This window comes from Lottia gigantea (assembly GCF_000327385.1).
Source record: "Lottia gigantea unplaced genomic scaffold LOTGIsca_55, whole genome shotgun sequence".
NCBI classification, from domain to species: domain Eukaryota; kingdom Metazoa; phylum Mollusca; class Gastropoda; family Lottiidae; genus Lottia; species Lottia gigantea.
Window position 1 is genome coordinate 1,179,627 of NW_008709889.1, and position 16,008 is coordinate 1,195,634.

Below are 16,008 nucleotides of genomic sequence, written 5' to 3' on the forward strand. Positions count from 1 at the left end.
GTCTAATTTAAAAGCAACAATAATGACATAATAAATTATCTTGTTACAATAACATGTATATCACAATATAGCTTACAATGTGGAAAGTAAGCAATTAAAATGGCAATGCCATGAGGTCTGTATTTGAAACCTGCTGACTGTAACCTACCTAAATGAGGAGTTAGATATTAAGGGACTATTAAACTAATTTAAAGCATAAACACTGAATATATTAATGTATTAGATCCTACTCTGTTTTATTATTTCTATAACACTTTAGCACAATTCACAGTGAAATGTCTTTTTATCTATGTGTATATCAATATACTTGGGTATATGAAAGCCCCTTACATGCTAAATACAGCTAAATTTTTCTTGGCACAAACCTCATTCACACAGTAATAGTACATTCCAGACCTCCATTTGACTTTTCAAAATTATCCAGTCATATGAAGCCTTAATTCTGATTGGTCAATTTGCAGAAAAGCAACCAAATGAATGGACGTGCACCAACCATTCCAAACATTAGCACTGAGTATTGTCATCTTCTGTTGATATAAACCTATAGAAATACGGTTGATCATGGAAGAAATGTTCTCCAGTTACATGAGCTAAAATACGCCCCATTATAAGATGACGGCCATATTCTAAAGCCTCATGTCGAGTATGAGCCAGACCAACTTGAATCAACCAGTCACATAGATCTGTACCAGTAAACACATCTCTATATGTCCTTAATCTATATCTGAAAATAAAGACCATTTGTATTTATTAATCGTCCTATTTCAAAGGTGTAGATCTAACGCTTCACAAACAATGAGATGGACAGAATTGAATTAAATGTGGCTTAACTTCCATGGTACAAAATAACCCTGGAATTATAATGAATGATGTTTATGACAATTTTTAATGTATCTGAAATTCAAAAAGAAATTTTTTGTAAATGAGACAGATCAGAGAGTTGTGGGTAAGTAAAATTTTACTTTTAAAATCAAGACAGGTTTTGTTTGATCTAAAATGACATGGATTGCAGATTTTAAGGACAGTCCTTACAACTCACCAATGCTGTGATCTATCTCAGATCTAAAGATCAAGGGAATATATGCACATGGCAGCTTTGATTTTAAATAAAAATATTTGGCATTACAGTTACAAGTTTCATCATAATCTGTTAAGAATTGGGCCTGGTGGAGTGTTTACAGGCTAAAACTTGAACATGTTTTTAAGAACAGGGGCAACAATATTTCTCGATTTTTTCTGATTTTCATTAGGGTTATCTTTAGGTGATTACACACTCTCACAGCAAGTTTCGTCAAAATACATCAAGAATTGTGCCTTCTAGAGTGTTTACGTGCTACAAATTGAACGCGTTTTCAAGAACGCAATAACTCATACTAATTATTTTTTGATTTGAATAGGGTTCACCCTTTGGTGATTACTAACACTCCCACCAAATTTCATCAAAATCTGTCAAGAGTGTTTAGAACGTTTTAAGAACAAGGGCAATAACTCATACTAAATATTTTTCGATCTTTCTAATTTTCAATAGGGTTCATCCTTGGGTGATTACAAACAATCATCGAAATCAATCAAGAATTGTGCCTTGTAGAGTGTTTATGAGCAATTGTAGGCTGATGGACGGACAGGGTGACGACAACATACGCCCCCCATTTCATGTGGGCGTATAAAAATTAGCAAGCCCCAAACCTTGCAGAGTCATGAAGTGATCTGAATTAATATTAGACATACCTTAAATTTTTAAGAATAGCTTCACTACATTGTTTTTTGTGATATTCTTCAAATTGTTGACAAATATTAACAGTTTCTTCATCTAAATCTGATTTTTTAGGTAAATGTACAATTTCAACACCATAAATACATCTTCGCAATCTGAAATGTAACATTTATTTCATTAATATATCACTAGCATTATACTTAGTATAGAATAATCATTATGAGAAATAATTAGCCTTTTTCATATATATATATATATTGCTAACATTTTTAGAAATAATACCATTATTCTGATAATATATCACTCAAAATGAAAATAGAAATATTAAAACAACCTAAAAATCATTATGTTATTCAGAGTTTCACACTATGTGATCTTTAGACAACTGACCTCCTTCACACTTGTCTCAAAGTGTAAAAAAAAGTGTAGAGTTCAACTTGTCCAATTTTATTTCTATATCTCTCTACATTTGTTGTATTGAGCACTATTTTAACAGTGAAAATATTTATATTGTTTCATTCAAAATATTCAGTTGCTAGATCAATCACAGTATTCATTTCGTTTCAATATATCTAATGCTATTTTTTATTTTTTTTATTTCAATTATTAAAAGAGATTACTATACAAAGTACATGGAGGTGATTTGAGTGATTACATATTTGTGCAATAATATGACATCAATTATCTATGTAAAAGTGTTACTCATGCAGAAACTGGGCTTTGAATAACAAACAAATAATATAATTTATATTACATATATTACATAGAGTATGTACTATATTTTGACACCTAACATGCATTTTCGTGTTTTCAACCTTCGCTGTGATGACATTGTTGAAAATGTTATACATCCAATAATACAGCAAAACCTTGTACTAAATAAGGTTAAAGTCCATCTTCGAGTTATCCACCACCAGAGCGTAAATTTAGTAATCTCACCCCATGTAGTGTTGATCACAACACAAATACCACTTGACATGACAAAATTTAGACATGCTGTAAATACACCAGTTAGTGTGGTTATAAGGGGTATTTTCTACAACTAAACTTATATCTATATATCGATATGAAAGATTATAATATCTATTTAACTAATATCTATATAGACATGGATAGGATTATAATAATATCTACTAAACTAATATGTATATATTGGATAACTAAACTTATATCTATATACAGGATTATACTAATATCTACTAACTCAATTTAACTAATAATACCACAACCAAAATAAAAAATGAGATATTTTTTGAAAAAAAGATAAAAAATTTATCAGTTAATTATTTCATCACAAAAAGCAAGATTAAGGTAACAGGGTTCCAACTGGGTATAAATCTTGATTTGAGTTGAATATCAAAAAAGCAAAAACCACAGAAAAAAAAATGTTAATAATCTTAATGATGAATAAAGAAGAAACCCAAAACACAATAATACAAACACCAAGATAAGATGCAACATGCAGTGAAAATAAATGTTAAAATCATGAAGTTTGAAACTGAACTTGCAGACAAAATTTGCAAAAAGTAAGAAAAAAAATATTATAAATTTTTAGAAATTAACGAGATTGCTCTTGAAAACGAATCCTTAGTCTAATAATCATGAGCCTAATGTAACAATAATGTTCAAAATCAAATACTGATACCCTTTCAAAAGTCTCTTGAAACCAAATGATGTGTGACTTTCAGAAATATAAGGGGATTAGAGTGAAAAATCGTTTGTCAAGGTCAACAAAGGTCAAAGTGCAGAGTTGGATAAAAAAAACATGGTAAGGTCTTTGTGAAAAATAACAATATATAACATTAAGGTAAACAATAAGCTATTATAGAAGACAACAATTAATTAAAGATTTTTTTTATCTATATCATTTATTTTCTAATATCTATCTTAATTAAAAATCAAAATATTAATAATTACTCTTTTATATGAAAAACAAAATGATACAATGACAACAACAATTACAATTTATAATCTTTGGAATAAAAAATAATGGTCTATTGTAATTCTAAATCCAAATCATGAACTATAGAAAAAAATAACATGGGGTTGGAGTATGACAACAAGGAGACAAAAATTGAACAGATTTGTTTAAAATTTACCTAACATAAGGAATGTTAATCCAGCTATATTTTGAAACATATCTGAAAACAAGTTAAAAGTTTGCAGTTTCTTTTCACTTTGTGTTAGATAAGATCTTAAAGTTTAAAGAATCTTCACAATTCCATGTTTTAAGGTAAGTTCCATATCATCACTGTTATTTTTTTTTCAGACACTAATTATTCTTGATTGATTACTAAAATTTACACTCAACATTGAAGTTTCATGAATTTTCTATGATAGTTCTCAATGATCAGAACATTTGATGCTACTGGCTCTACAAATTTATCTTTTAAGGTGTTCGCTTAACTTTGCTTTTATAGTAATTATTTATTAATTGTTTGTGTTGATGCTTATGTGAAGTATGAAGTACTGGTATAAATTTGTATTACTTGATTTTGTGAACCTATATCTCAAAGAATCAAAATACCTTGCAACTTTCCTTGGTTTGATGAAAATAAATAAGCCATTCCCAGAGAATACCTTGCCCAACAATACAAGATGAAAAGATAGCTTGCCAGGCAAGGTAACATACACCCACTGGCAGCTGTCAGAAATGATAAAACAGTCTATAGTGACTAAAATATGAATTTTCTCATATTAAATTAGTTTGAATTCATTGATATATTAACTGCCAGTTATTTATGCTGAGAAATACAACCAAATCTTTAAAAATCAATATCAATAATCCAAACACATCAAATTATCGCATCAATCCTAAGTCAATAACTCAAAAACTCGAACTTGACCAATATAAACTCATCAATATAAACGATCACACCAAATTTCATTATATTCAGTTGAAAACTGTAATCTCTATTGTGTTCACAAGAAATGTTGACGGATCGACGGACAGGGACGACGGCAATATACGTCCACATTTCCATGTGGGCGTATAAAAATGAATACAAAGCTAGTATTGGTAAACTATTACTATTGCAGTTACTAGGATAGAACTATAACTTACCTTCTCATGATTCTAGAAAATATCAATTTTGTATCAAAACCAAAGACAGTAAATATCAAGAAACCCTAAAATAAAATGAGTAAGATATAAGACATTTAGTTGAGGATTACATCAGTTAGTAAAATATAAATTTGTTCAATTTTAGTGAGTGAGTTGAGTTCAGATTCTTCAAAATGGCTGTTGCCATGCAAAGTAGAGATGAAAAAGGTTAAATACCTGTCCATAATTAAACACACCATCTAAAAACTCTATTTCAACATAAATACCAGTGGCTTTTGTATTGAATAATTTCCACACACATAAAAATAAACCCTGTAATAAAAGCAGTTTGTGAAATTTGAAAGACACATCAAGCAAACCGAATTAGAAGACCATCCAGCACTAAAGATACTCATATCTATTATTTAAGGAGTCTTCAATGTCTAAGCCTTCACCCAATGAGCCTATATCATCACTTAATTTAAATAATCAAGACTATAGTGGTTCATTGACAAGGTCAAAGGTTAATGTTTTGGTGAATAAAGAGTACTAAGAGCATTTCATAATTGAAGATGGTCTAGGTTTGGTTGTTAGTGCTGGGCTATATACCAGTTTTATATCGTTTGTAATTAAGGTTTATTCAAAATTGCAATAAGCATATCGTGATTATGGTGATATGCTATGACTGTTTTGCCTTGATAGGATCACATCTTAACTAACATATTATGATTAAGACCTATTTTTCATCTTGTATCAAAAAAAATCACAACAAAGAAATACAGTGATAATATTGTGATAATACTGTGACATATTAGTTATAAATATCACAATATCCATGTAACCCAATAATGTCAAGAAGGTTGACATATTAAAGTTACAAATTAATACATACCACTAACATTGAAAGCAGTAACAATAATATCAATATTAAATGTTGTGAAGACTGATATTCATTTAACTCAGCTTCATGAGACAGAGCAGGGGCTTCAATCTGAGGATCATCAGATAATGCAGCTGAATTGACCATGTATTTTCTCAGTTTACTGATGCATTGTCTTCGCTGTGTGGGACCACAATCCTGTAGTAAACATGTCCGTTCATTTAGGGTATCGAACAAAGGATGTTCTGGGATATCAGGTAGAGTTATGTCTGACTCACTACCAGTACTGGGAAATGGCAGAATATCTTCTATACTTGGAACTGAAAACAAATATTTAACTTAAATCAATCTCTTTATTTTTTGATAAATCTCTTTTTGGAACCTGAAACCAAACTCTTAACCATAGATAATTCTGTTCACGAATAGATATTCTGATTTCAGAAAAGCCAATGATATGTACTCATGTAATCATTTTTGTCTTTCAATATGACCTTGTAAGGTTTACAAAACAATTACCTTTTGGGACACTTGTGCTGCTGTTACATGACTGATAAGATTTCTGTACTGAACCTGCTCTCTTGTCAGAATCTGGGCTGGTTTTCATGTTCTCTTTCACTTTACTTGATTTTTCCCCAGAGTTATTTCCCCCTTCTTCTTCATGACCATTGTCTTTGGATAAAGACAAGTGGGCTGAGGAAACAGTCAGTCGGTCATTTCGTTGCTTAATAGTCAATGCTATAATCACTATGACAACATTAACTGACAACACAACCACCGACAATAAAGTCTGTAAAGTAAATAAAAAGTTAGTAAAAAAAATAGTCGATGGATTTTGCTGTAAGTTCTTAGAAACTGGTTTCCTCTTTGTTAATTGAATCAAATGAACCCACAATGCAACTATGTGAATTTTTATCCATTAATTACAGATTAATAAACTTGACAACATGAAATAGGAAGGGTAATTGTAAGTTCTAGTAATATTGAAGTGTAATAATTACTTTTTGTCAGTAAGTGCAATGTTAATACTTTAAAATAAATTTTTGTATACAATAATTAGTATAGTGATTAGTATAATATAGTAATACATTTCTAATTAGACAATCTTAAAGTGTATCAATCAAGTTTATAATGCCACCATGCCGCCTATGTTATATTATCATCACATGCGAATTGTTAGTAAATATAGCTACTCCAAGATAATAATGCAACATAGATATAACAAGTGGTTGCCTAGCAAGATACGCCCACTTTCCTGATAAATTTTCAGTACCGGTATAACAAGGGCAGTCACCTATCTGTGTCAAATCATTCCAAAACTCTAATGTGTGCAAGATATTGTTGATTTAAACAAACACACATTATTTAATAAAATTCTGACATAAACTGTCACACCTCTAACGCTAACAAATTTTGATGCGTTTTTACTAAGTCACGGGCAATAACTCAAATTCTGTTGATCGAAAAATTGTCAAATTTAATCTTGACTAAGATCTCATCATTGAATGATCATACCAAATTTCATTTAAATCAGATGAAAACTGTACTCTCTATTGTGTTCACAAACAAATTTTGATGCATGTTTCATAAGTCAAGGGCAATAACTCAAAAACCATTCATCAAAAGATAACCAAATTCGAACTTATCCAAAATCTCATGAATATAAATGTTCACACCAAATTTCATTCAAATCAGATAAAAACTGTTGTCTCTATTGCGTTCACAAGCCAATTGTGGACGGATGGACGCACAGGGGCAATGACAATATATGACCACATTATAATGTGGGCGTATAAAAATAAACAAAAGCATTTTTTTTCAAGGAATTATTCAAATCCTAAACGGAAATGGTCTGCTTTTGTCTATCAATTATATATTATACATGTGCATAAATATCTTTGACTGACTATAGTTTAGTCTAAAAATGATATATTAGTAAAGTAAAATATTATTACGATTGATGGTATATGAAGTTATATTAATAATCCTGGTGATTTTGTGACAGCCAGGCTGATAAAGTAAGCAATGGAAGAGGCCTGGATCTTACAATCCTTACAGAATTAATGGAAAGGATATCAAAAAGTTTGTCATTAATAATATCACATGACTATATGCATTCTTTTAGATTTTAGGCTTGTTAAAATACAGTCTACGACTGAAGACCTTTTGATATCCCTCAAATGTGCAAGCAAAGTTAAAAAATATATATATATCAAAATCCCTTTCCCATGCTGGTTTAAACACACAGACACAAACAAATAAAGGTGCTGATCAAGTCTCAGGCGCTTCTTTAGCTGCAAAAGCTTCTTATTATGTTATATCATTGTATCAGCCACAAGAATAATCAGGGGTGTTCTAACAGAAATTGATGGCATTTGATTCCTTTCGTAAAGAATGATCTATGCATCATAAACAAATCATGTTTGTTTTTTAGCTTAAATTTCAGTTATAACAGAATGGTTCTTTCTATGAATAAAATTTGTAAACTTTAAAACAATTATTTTCAATGGCTGATAAGAACACCGCTGATATCATTCTGAAAATTGCACAAATCTAGGAGAGAACATTGTATAATATGGTATATATTCTGGTCAGACTATGAATGCTGAACACTCTATATTACATACATGTACTGTGAAGTAAAATACAGTATCACCATAAGGCTATAACATAAATTACTTATATCAACCTCAATCATTAAATGAATCTCTATAAACTCAACAAAAATATATCATTATATGTCTAATCTGTTTAAGAACACTTTCAGAATAAAACCATTGAAATGAGCCACAAACAGAGATTATAAAAAGAAAGCAAAAGGAAAAAAAACCTTTCAGAATCAGTTATGTGATTGAGTATTGAATGCAAAAAAAGTTCCTTATTTCTAGGCTACCATCCTTTACTCATACTTAACGTTTCAAAAGATATTATGTTAATTGGTTTATATTAAAATTAATAATGTATAGACTATCTATCTACCTGATGGAAACCATAGTGAAATGAGGGATCTATCTCATTACTTAAATCTTTTCTACCAATCAAAAACAACAATCCAGTTAAAATCAATGGAAATCTGAAAAAATATACTCTCAAATGAAATGCAATTTAAATATTGTTCTAATTTCTGTATTTAATCACAATTTTGGTTCATATTTTAACACATTCATCTATTTCAATCCCTATCCCTTGAGTTTGAGGCTTGGGGAACAATTTTTAAAACTAGTTCGGCATGTATACTTCGAGCAGTTTATTCATAGATCAATAATCATCATAGATAGATACAAGGAACTCAATGTTTCTATCATGTGTCAGACCTTCTTTCATGATATGAGACATAAAAATATTGCAAGATAGCTTGCCCACTGGCAGCTTTGATTTTGAATAAAAAATATTTGGCAGTACAGTAACAGTCCCAGTATGAAATATTCAACCTTCAGTCATACACTTCTTTTGAAGTCTCTTTAGGGTGATACTGAATAATATTATTAAGTTCAAGCCAAAATTTTAAATCTTTTTCAGGAACAAGGTCAATAAAACAGTTTTTGATCTTCAATAGGGTTCATCCTTGGGTGATAATAAACAATTTCACAAAATTTAGTCAAAATCCTTCAAGAATTGTGCCTTCTAGAATATTGACAAGCCGAAATTGAAAGCTTTTTCAAAAACAAGGACAATATTTCATACTTATTTTTTTTCGATTTTTCTAATTTTTAATACGGTTTATCCTTGGGTGATAACAAACACTCACACAAAGTTTCATCAACATTTGGAAAGAATTATGCTTTCAAGAACTCATACTAAATATTTTCAATTTTCAATAGGGTTCATCCTTGAGTGATTACAAACACTCACACCAAGTTTTGTCAAAATCTGTCAAGAATTGTGCATTCTAGAGTGTTTATGAGCATTTCAAGAACAAGGGCAATAACTCTTACTAAATATTTTCTGATTTTTCTGATTTTCAATAGAGTTCATCCTTGAGTGATTACAAACACTCACACCAAGTTTCGTCTAAATCAGTCAAGAAATTGTGCCTTCTAGAATGTATACGAGCAATTGTGGAGGGACCAGTGACGACAATGTATGCCCCCTATTTCATGTGAGCGTATATACAAATATTTTCAAATAAGGTAAGTAAAACTAGGTAAAACAAACTTACCCAAAGCCATAAATAAACAACCAAATTTGTACTCTTAATACATAACACAAACTTCTTATATGTAACAAACATAAAACAACAGCAATAACTCCAGTAAAACATCTTACACCAAACACTCCCAATAGTAACAAAATAAACTGAACATAGTTCTGCCATTCTAGTGAAGTATGATTTTTACTATAGACAACCATACCAATACTGGATAACAACTGAAATATAAGCAACCACATCAATACCAGACAACAACTGAAAATTTCAGTCTGAAATATACAATCCAACAATACAGGATAACATCTGAAATATAAAGAGACACATGCAAACTGGACAACAACTGAAAAATAAACAACCATACCAATACAACTGATATATACTGATACTGAACAGATAAAGAAACCTCACAAATCAGAAAATAGTGAATTGTTTTTCAAATTTCAATAAAACAATAATTGTTGGTAAACATTAGGCACAATGGATTTTTTGAGTGTTTTGCAAATTATTGCTACGAGGTTCTGATCACGTGATCTTTACATATGACTGAAAGTCAGTATCTGGTGTCCACCATGTGCATTGATAATGGCCCCGCATCTTCTGTACATGGAGTGACGCAAACGATTTATAGACGACATTGGAATCTGCGCCCAGACTCTTAGGTAAGCTGCACATTTCTGCTGAATTACTTGGAAGCGCTTGGATTTGGTTTAGTCCTCTTTGGATGTCATCCCACATGTGTTCTTCTTGGTATATTGGCCGATGCAATACATTTCTGACGATGATGGGGAGTGAGCACCCCTATATGGACGACGACAAGACAGGTTCTAGGAGACAAGTTGATTTCAAACGGTATCAGCAATGATGGGATGCTGATGATGGCCAATCGTCTGACGAGCTGTCTGTGCTGCTGTGGTGAATCTTTCATGCCGATGTTGCTGCACGATATAGCAATCTTGTCTTGGTGTTCGACTCGGAAACGACCACTATGTGGGCGGTCATCAGTGCTGTTGGTGGTGTTGTAACAAATCCGAAGTCTGTCAATAGTTTGTACACTACAATTAAATGCAGTAATTAATCGTTTCGATTTGCCTCTTGCTCCCAAGGTCATCTGACAGTTCCCAAGGTTCACAACTCTTAAATCGAATGTCATAAACTGGAAATCATATTTGAAAGAAAACTAACAATTTGGATTTGCATGACTTTGTACAAAAAATCTAAAAATGCAACGTTTCTTAATCTGATCAGTATATATAAACAACCATACCAATACTGGATAACAACTGAAATATAAACATCCATATCAATACCAGATAATGACTGAATATTAGTCACCATAACAATATTGAATAACAACTGAAATATAAACCACAACCATACGGGAAGACACTTATATTATAAACAACCATAACAAAACCGGTACTGGATAACAACTGAAATATATACAATCATTTCATTACTGGATAACAACTGAAATATACAACCATATCATTACTGATGACAATTGAAACATCAACAACCATATCAATATTGAATAACAACTGAACTATAAACCACACCAATACTATATAACAACTGAAAAAAACAACCATTTCAATACTAGATAACAACTGAATAAATAGTGGATAAAAAATATTCAAATTTCAAAATGTGTGGTAATAATTAAGGAATATAGATTTATACCTGCATTATAATGAGACAGAATAAAAATCTATGAGGAATTCTTCTCCATCGACCACTAGCAAATAGTACGCCAAATACCCATAACTGTAACAAAATATTTCTAGAATTAATGTATTAGTTTTACAGGCCAAAAATATATTCTCTTACCAAAGTATGTATATCAAGGACAGTTGTAGATTCTACTATACTTAAAAAACTTTCAAATGATGTTTCTATTACTTACACAGCAAACAATACTCAGTATGCTTGTATCAAATAATGTTTCTAATATTTACACAACAAATAATACTCAGTATGCTTGTATCAAATAATGTTTCTAATAATGTATCTAATACTTACACAGCAAACAATACTCAGTATGCTTGTATCAAATAATGTTTCTAATATTTACACAACAAATAATACTCAGTATGCTTGTATCAAATAATGTTTCTAATAATGTATCTAATACTAACACAGCAAACAATACTCAGTATGCTTGTATCAAATAATGTTTCTAATATTTACACAACAAATAATACTCAGTATGCTTGTATCAAATAATGTTTCTAATAATGTATCTAATACTAACACAACAAACAATACTCAGTATGCTTGTATCAAATAATGTTTCTAATATTTACACAACAAACAATACTCAGTATGCTTGTATCAAATAATGTTTCTAATATTTACACAACAAACAATACTCAGTATGCTTGTATCAAATAATGTTTCTAATATTTACACAACAAACAATACTCAGTATGCTTGTATCAAATGTTTCTAATATTTACACAACAAACAATACTCAGTATGCTTGTATCAAATAATGTTTCTAATATTTACACAACAAACAATACTCAGTATGCTTGTATCAAATGTTTCTAATATTTACACAACAAACAATACTCAGTATGCTTGTATCAAATAATGTTTCTAATATTTACACAACAAACAATACTCAGTATGCTTGTATCAAATGTTTCTAATATTTACACAAAAAACAATACTCAGTATGCTTGTATCAAATAATGTTTCTAATATTTACACAACAAACAATACTCAGTATGCTTGTATCAAATGGTGTATCTAATACTAACACAACAAACAATTCTCAGTACGCTTGTATCAAATGATGTATCTAACACTTACACAACAAACAATACTCAGTATGCTTGTATCAAATGATGTATCTAATACTAACACGACAAACAATACTCAGTATGCTTGTATCAAATGATGTATCTAATACTTACACAACAAACAATACTCAGTATGCTTGTATCAAATGGTGTATCTAATACTAACACAACAAACAATTCTCAGTATGCTTGTATCAAATGATGTATCTAATACTTACACAACAAACAATACTCAGTATGCTTGTATCAAAAGATGTATCTAATACTAACACAACAAACAATACTCAGTATGCTTGTATCAAATGATATATCTAATACTTACACAAAAAACAATACTCAGTATGCTTGTATCAAATGATGTATCTAATACTAACACAACAAACAATACTCAGTATGCTTGTATCAAATGATGTATCTAATACTAACACAACAAACAATACTCAGTATGCTTGTATCAAATGATGTATCTAATACTAACACAACAAACAATACTCAGTATGCTTGTATCAAATGATGTATCTAATACTTACACAACAAACAATACTCAGTATGCTTGTATCAAATGAAGTATCTAATAATAGAGATTTGTAATCTAATTCACTTTCAACAACAACTGTCATCATTTTAGCAGATACAAACATCAAAGGAGCCGATACAAAAGTACCTGCCACCATACTGGTGGCAATCTGAAATGGAAACAAATTTAAAGAGTTGAATGTCAGATTTTGAAACTCATAGTCTTTATAGTTAGTATATATAAAGTCTTCAACTTGCAATATAAGTACAAGAACAAAGGTGCAGGCTGGGGAGTAAATCAAGTAAGACAACCTACTTTTCAAGATGATGAGAGGCAATAAGGCAATAAGGGTCTATATTTTGCATCTAAGGCAAATACAGATGATAAGCATGAAGTCCATCAATTGTTTCTTTCACATGCATGCATCTCAAGATGGAAAAAAGTCCTTGTATTACTGAGAGATTTCATAAATTTGATGACCTTAGAGATCCAAAGTGAAGAGGTTTAACATGTCTATTATAAGATCCGAAGAAAAAACCAAACCCATTATTTAATAATTTTTTTGTCTTTTTTTTTTCTTCACACAATCAGAAATATTTATAAAGTCACACTTCCTTAACCGTGTTTTTAAACCTAATTAATTTAATTCAGACATCATGTCTAAATGTCTCATGACCAGTGTCTATTCTTTTTACTGTCAACAAGTTTTTTCATGCTCAGGGTTAGGGATGAGGATGAAACATCATACCAGTATGAAATAGTGTGAACATGAATAATACATGTATACTTATGACTAGTGGCTTACAAAAAAAATTCAAAATTTTCCTTTTCTTGAAATTTGTATTAGTTAAAGCAGTATTTTCTTTTAGAGTAGATATAACTGCAAGCTGTCCTAGAGATTCTTATAGCTTTCATGAGTTATGTGAAGTAGTTTCAGTATATCAAGAGCTGTAACTCTGTCAATACTCGTTGAACTAGTCTGACAGGGACATTGTATCTGTATTTGAAGCAATCTGTCACTTGTTTCAATACTTACCAAATCCTGAGCAACATTATATTGACTAGCATAAAGGAAGACTGAAGGGGCTGTAGGAAAAGTACCATATAAAAACCCATACATTCCTAATGAAGAACTTTCATTGAGACTCTGACTAGTTTCTAACCAGCCAATAACTTCCCATGTTAATAAAGGTAGTAATATCCTACAATGGAAACAAATATGTTTTAAGATTTTATTAACAAAAATTTGTTGTAATTGTTAACAGTTTGGAGAATTCAAGTCACACCAGTAAAGTGTCTTGCAGAAGGCAGTCAGACTCTTAACTTAACTTACTAAGACATATAGTTATTGAACTCCTTTCCTAAAAGTCGCCTAAAGATCGTAAATATTTTCAAATTTAGTTCAAAACTACATTGAAATCACAAAGACATACAAGACATACAAAATGACAAGAGCTAATTCAATCCTTAAAGGGACATTCTGCTTTTTTTGCAGTTTGAAATATTTTTTTGCTCAAATTTGCAGAAACTATTCATCAAAGTTATGCTTTTTAGAGCTGCTGGATGGATTGAAGTAAATTAAATTTTTATGATTTTCAGCCATTGTTTGTGTATTATCATAATTTGCCAAATTTCAAATAATTAAAGAAGTTATAATTTTGACCAAAATTCAGTACTGTACAAAAAGTAAGTGATAAAATTTTCGAATCAGGATTTTCTGAAACTGCAGTCGCATGGAAATTCTTTCAAGAATACACACAAAATTTGGAGGCAAATTGAACTAAAAATAAGCGTTTCATGACGGATTTTTGAAATAAAGAAGTTTCCTGCTGCATCATTTCTGGTTGTAGTCTGATGTCTGAAAATTTATTTAAAAGGTAATTCCGCAGTCTGAAATGTGTATTACAGTTAGGTTAGGTACTCGGACAACAATGAGAAAAACAAAAAAACAATAAAAAGAATAAAAAAACTAGAGCCACTCGTGGCACAGAGTGGGACTTTGCAAATGTAGCAATTTGCTAAAGACCCTGAAAAAATCAACCATCGACGATAATTAGATCAAGCGCAAGAACAAGTCTAAAGTTGAGAAATTTTTATTTTTTAGAAGATTCTAATACCGGAAGTAGACGTCAGACCTCACAAATGAAAGAATCAGCAGATAGCCAAGGTCAATGACCTTTGATCTTGTAAAGGAGAAGGTCTAAAAAGGTCAAGATCAAAAGATATCCGTCATCAAAATTTCTAATTGCACACGACTATAAAACCGGAAGTTGACATAAGACAGCAAATATAAAAGTATAAATAGATAGCCAATGCCAATGATGTTTGATGTTAGAAAGGTCAAGGTCAACAAAGGTCAAGGTCAAAAATTGAAAATTTTGAATTTCCAAAACCTTTTCCTTTTTTTGAACTTCGAAGCGGAAACAACCGAATTTTTAAGACAAAGTGGCTCAATATAAGAGGTTATTGTATGCAAAGTTCCATTTTGAACAAATGTATACTTTGCGAGTTATGCCCCTGGCCAAAAATGTCAATAATGAGTAATTTAACCCGGATGTGCCATGCCCACTTCAATTTTTTTTGCATAGGTTAATTGATATTTAGAATGTTACATTATGTTCGAAATGTAAAGCTCCTACATAATATAGGTCAAAAAATATAGGTCAACAAAAGTCAACAAAGGTCAAAATCGAAAAATGAAAAAATCCAAATGTTAAAACCTGTTCCTTTTTTGGAACTATAAGGCTGAAACAACTGAGCTGTTAACACAAACTGGCCAAAAGGATGAGGTAATTGTGTGCAAAGTCCCTTTTTGAACAAACGCATCCTATGCGAGTTATGCCCCTGCCTCTAAATGTAAACAATTAGTAATTCAACCCGGATGTGCCACGCCCACATAAGTT

At 30.8% G+C, this 16,008-nt stretch overlaps 1 protein-coding gene across 1 annotated transcript in view; it reads right to left on the minus strand.

The window, feature by feature from the left end:
• Window positions 1–504: 504 nt before the first annotated feature.
• Window positions 505–16,008, minus strand: part of LOTGIDRAFT_126759 (hypothetical protein) — a gene marked incomplete at both ends in the record, with an annotated part of 18,399 nt that continues 2,895 nt past the window's right edge. The window contains 11 exons of the mRNA XM_009063089.1: window positions 505–724; window positions 1,729–1,869; window positions 4,779–4,843; window positions 4,995–5,090; window positions 5,650–5,882; window positions 6,154–6,424; window positions 8,614–8,707; window positions 9,794–10,002; window positions 11,465–11,548; window positions 13,119–13,274; window positions 14,142–14,307. Coding sequence (XP_009061337.1) covers window positions 505–724; window positions 1,729–1,869; window positions 4,779–4,843; window positions 4,995–5,090; window positions 5,650–5,882; window positions 6,154–6,424; window positions 8,614–8,707; window positions 9,794–10,002; window positions 11,465–11,548; window positions 13,119–13,274; window positions 14,142–14,307 — 1,735 coding nt within the window. The remainder of the gene's footprint in view (window positions 725–1,728; window positions 1,870–4,778; window positions 4,844–4,994; window positions 5,091–5,649; window positions 5,883–6,153; window positions 6,425–8,613; window positions 8,708–9,793; window positions 10,003–11,464; window positions 11,549–13,118; window positions 13,275–14,141; window positions 14,308–16,008) is intronic.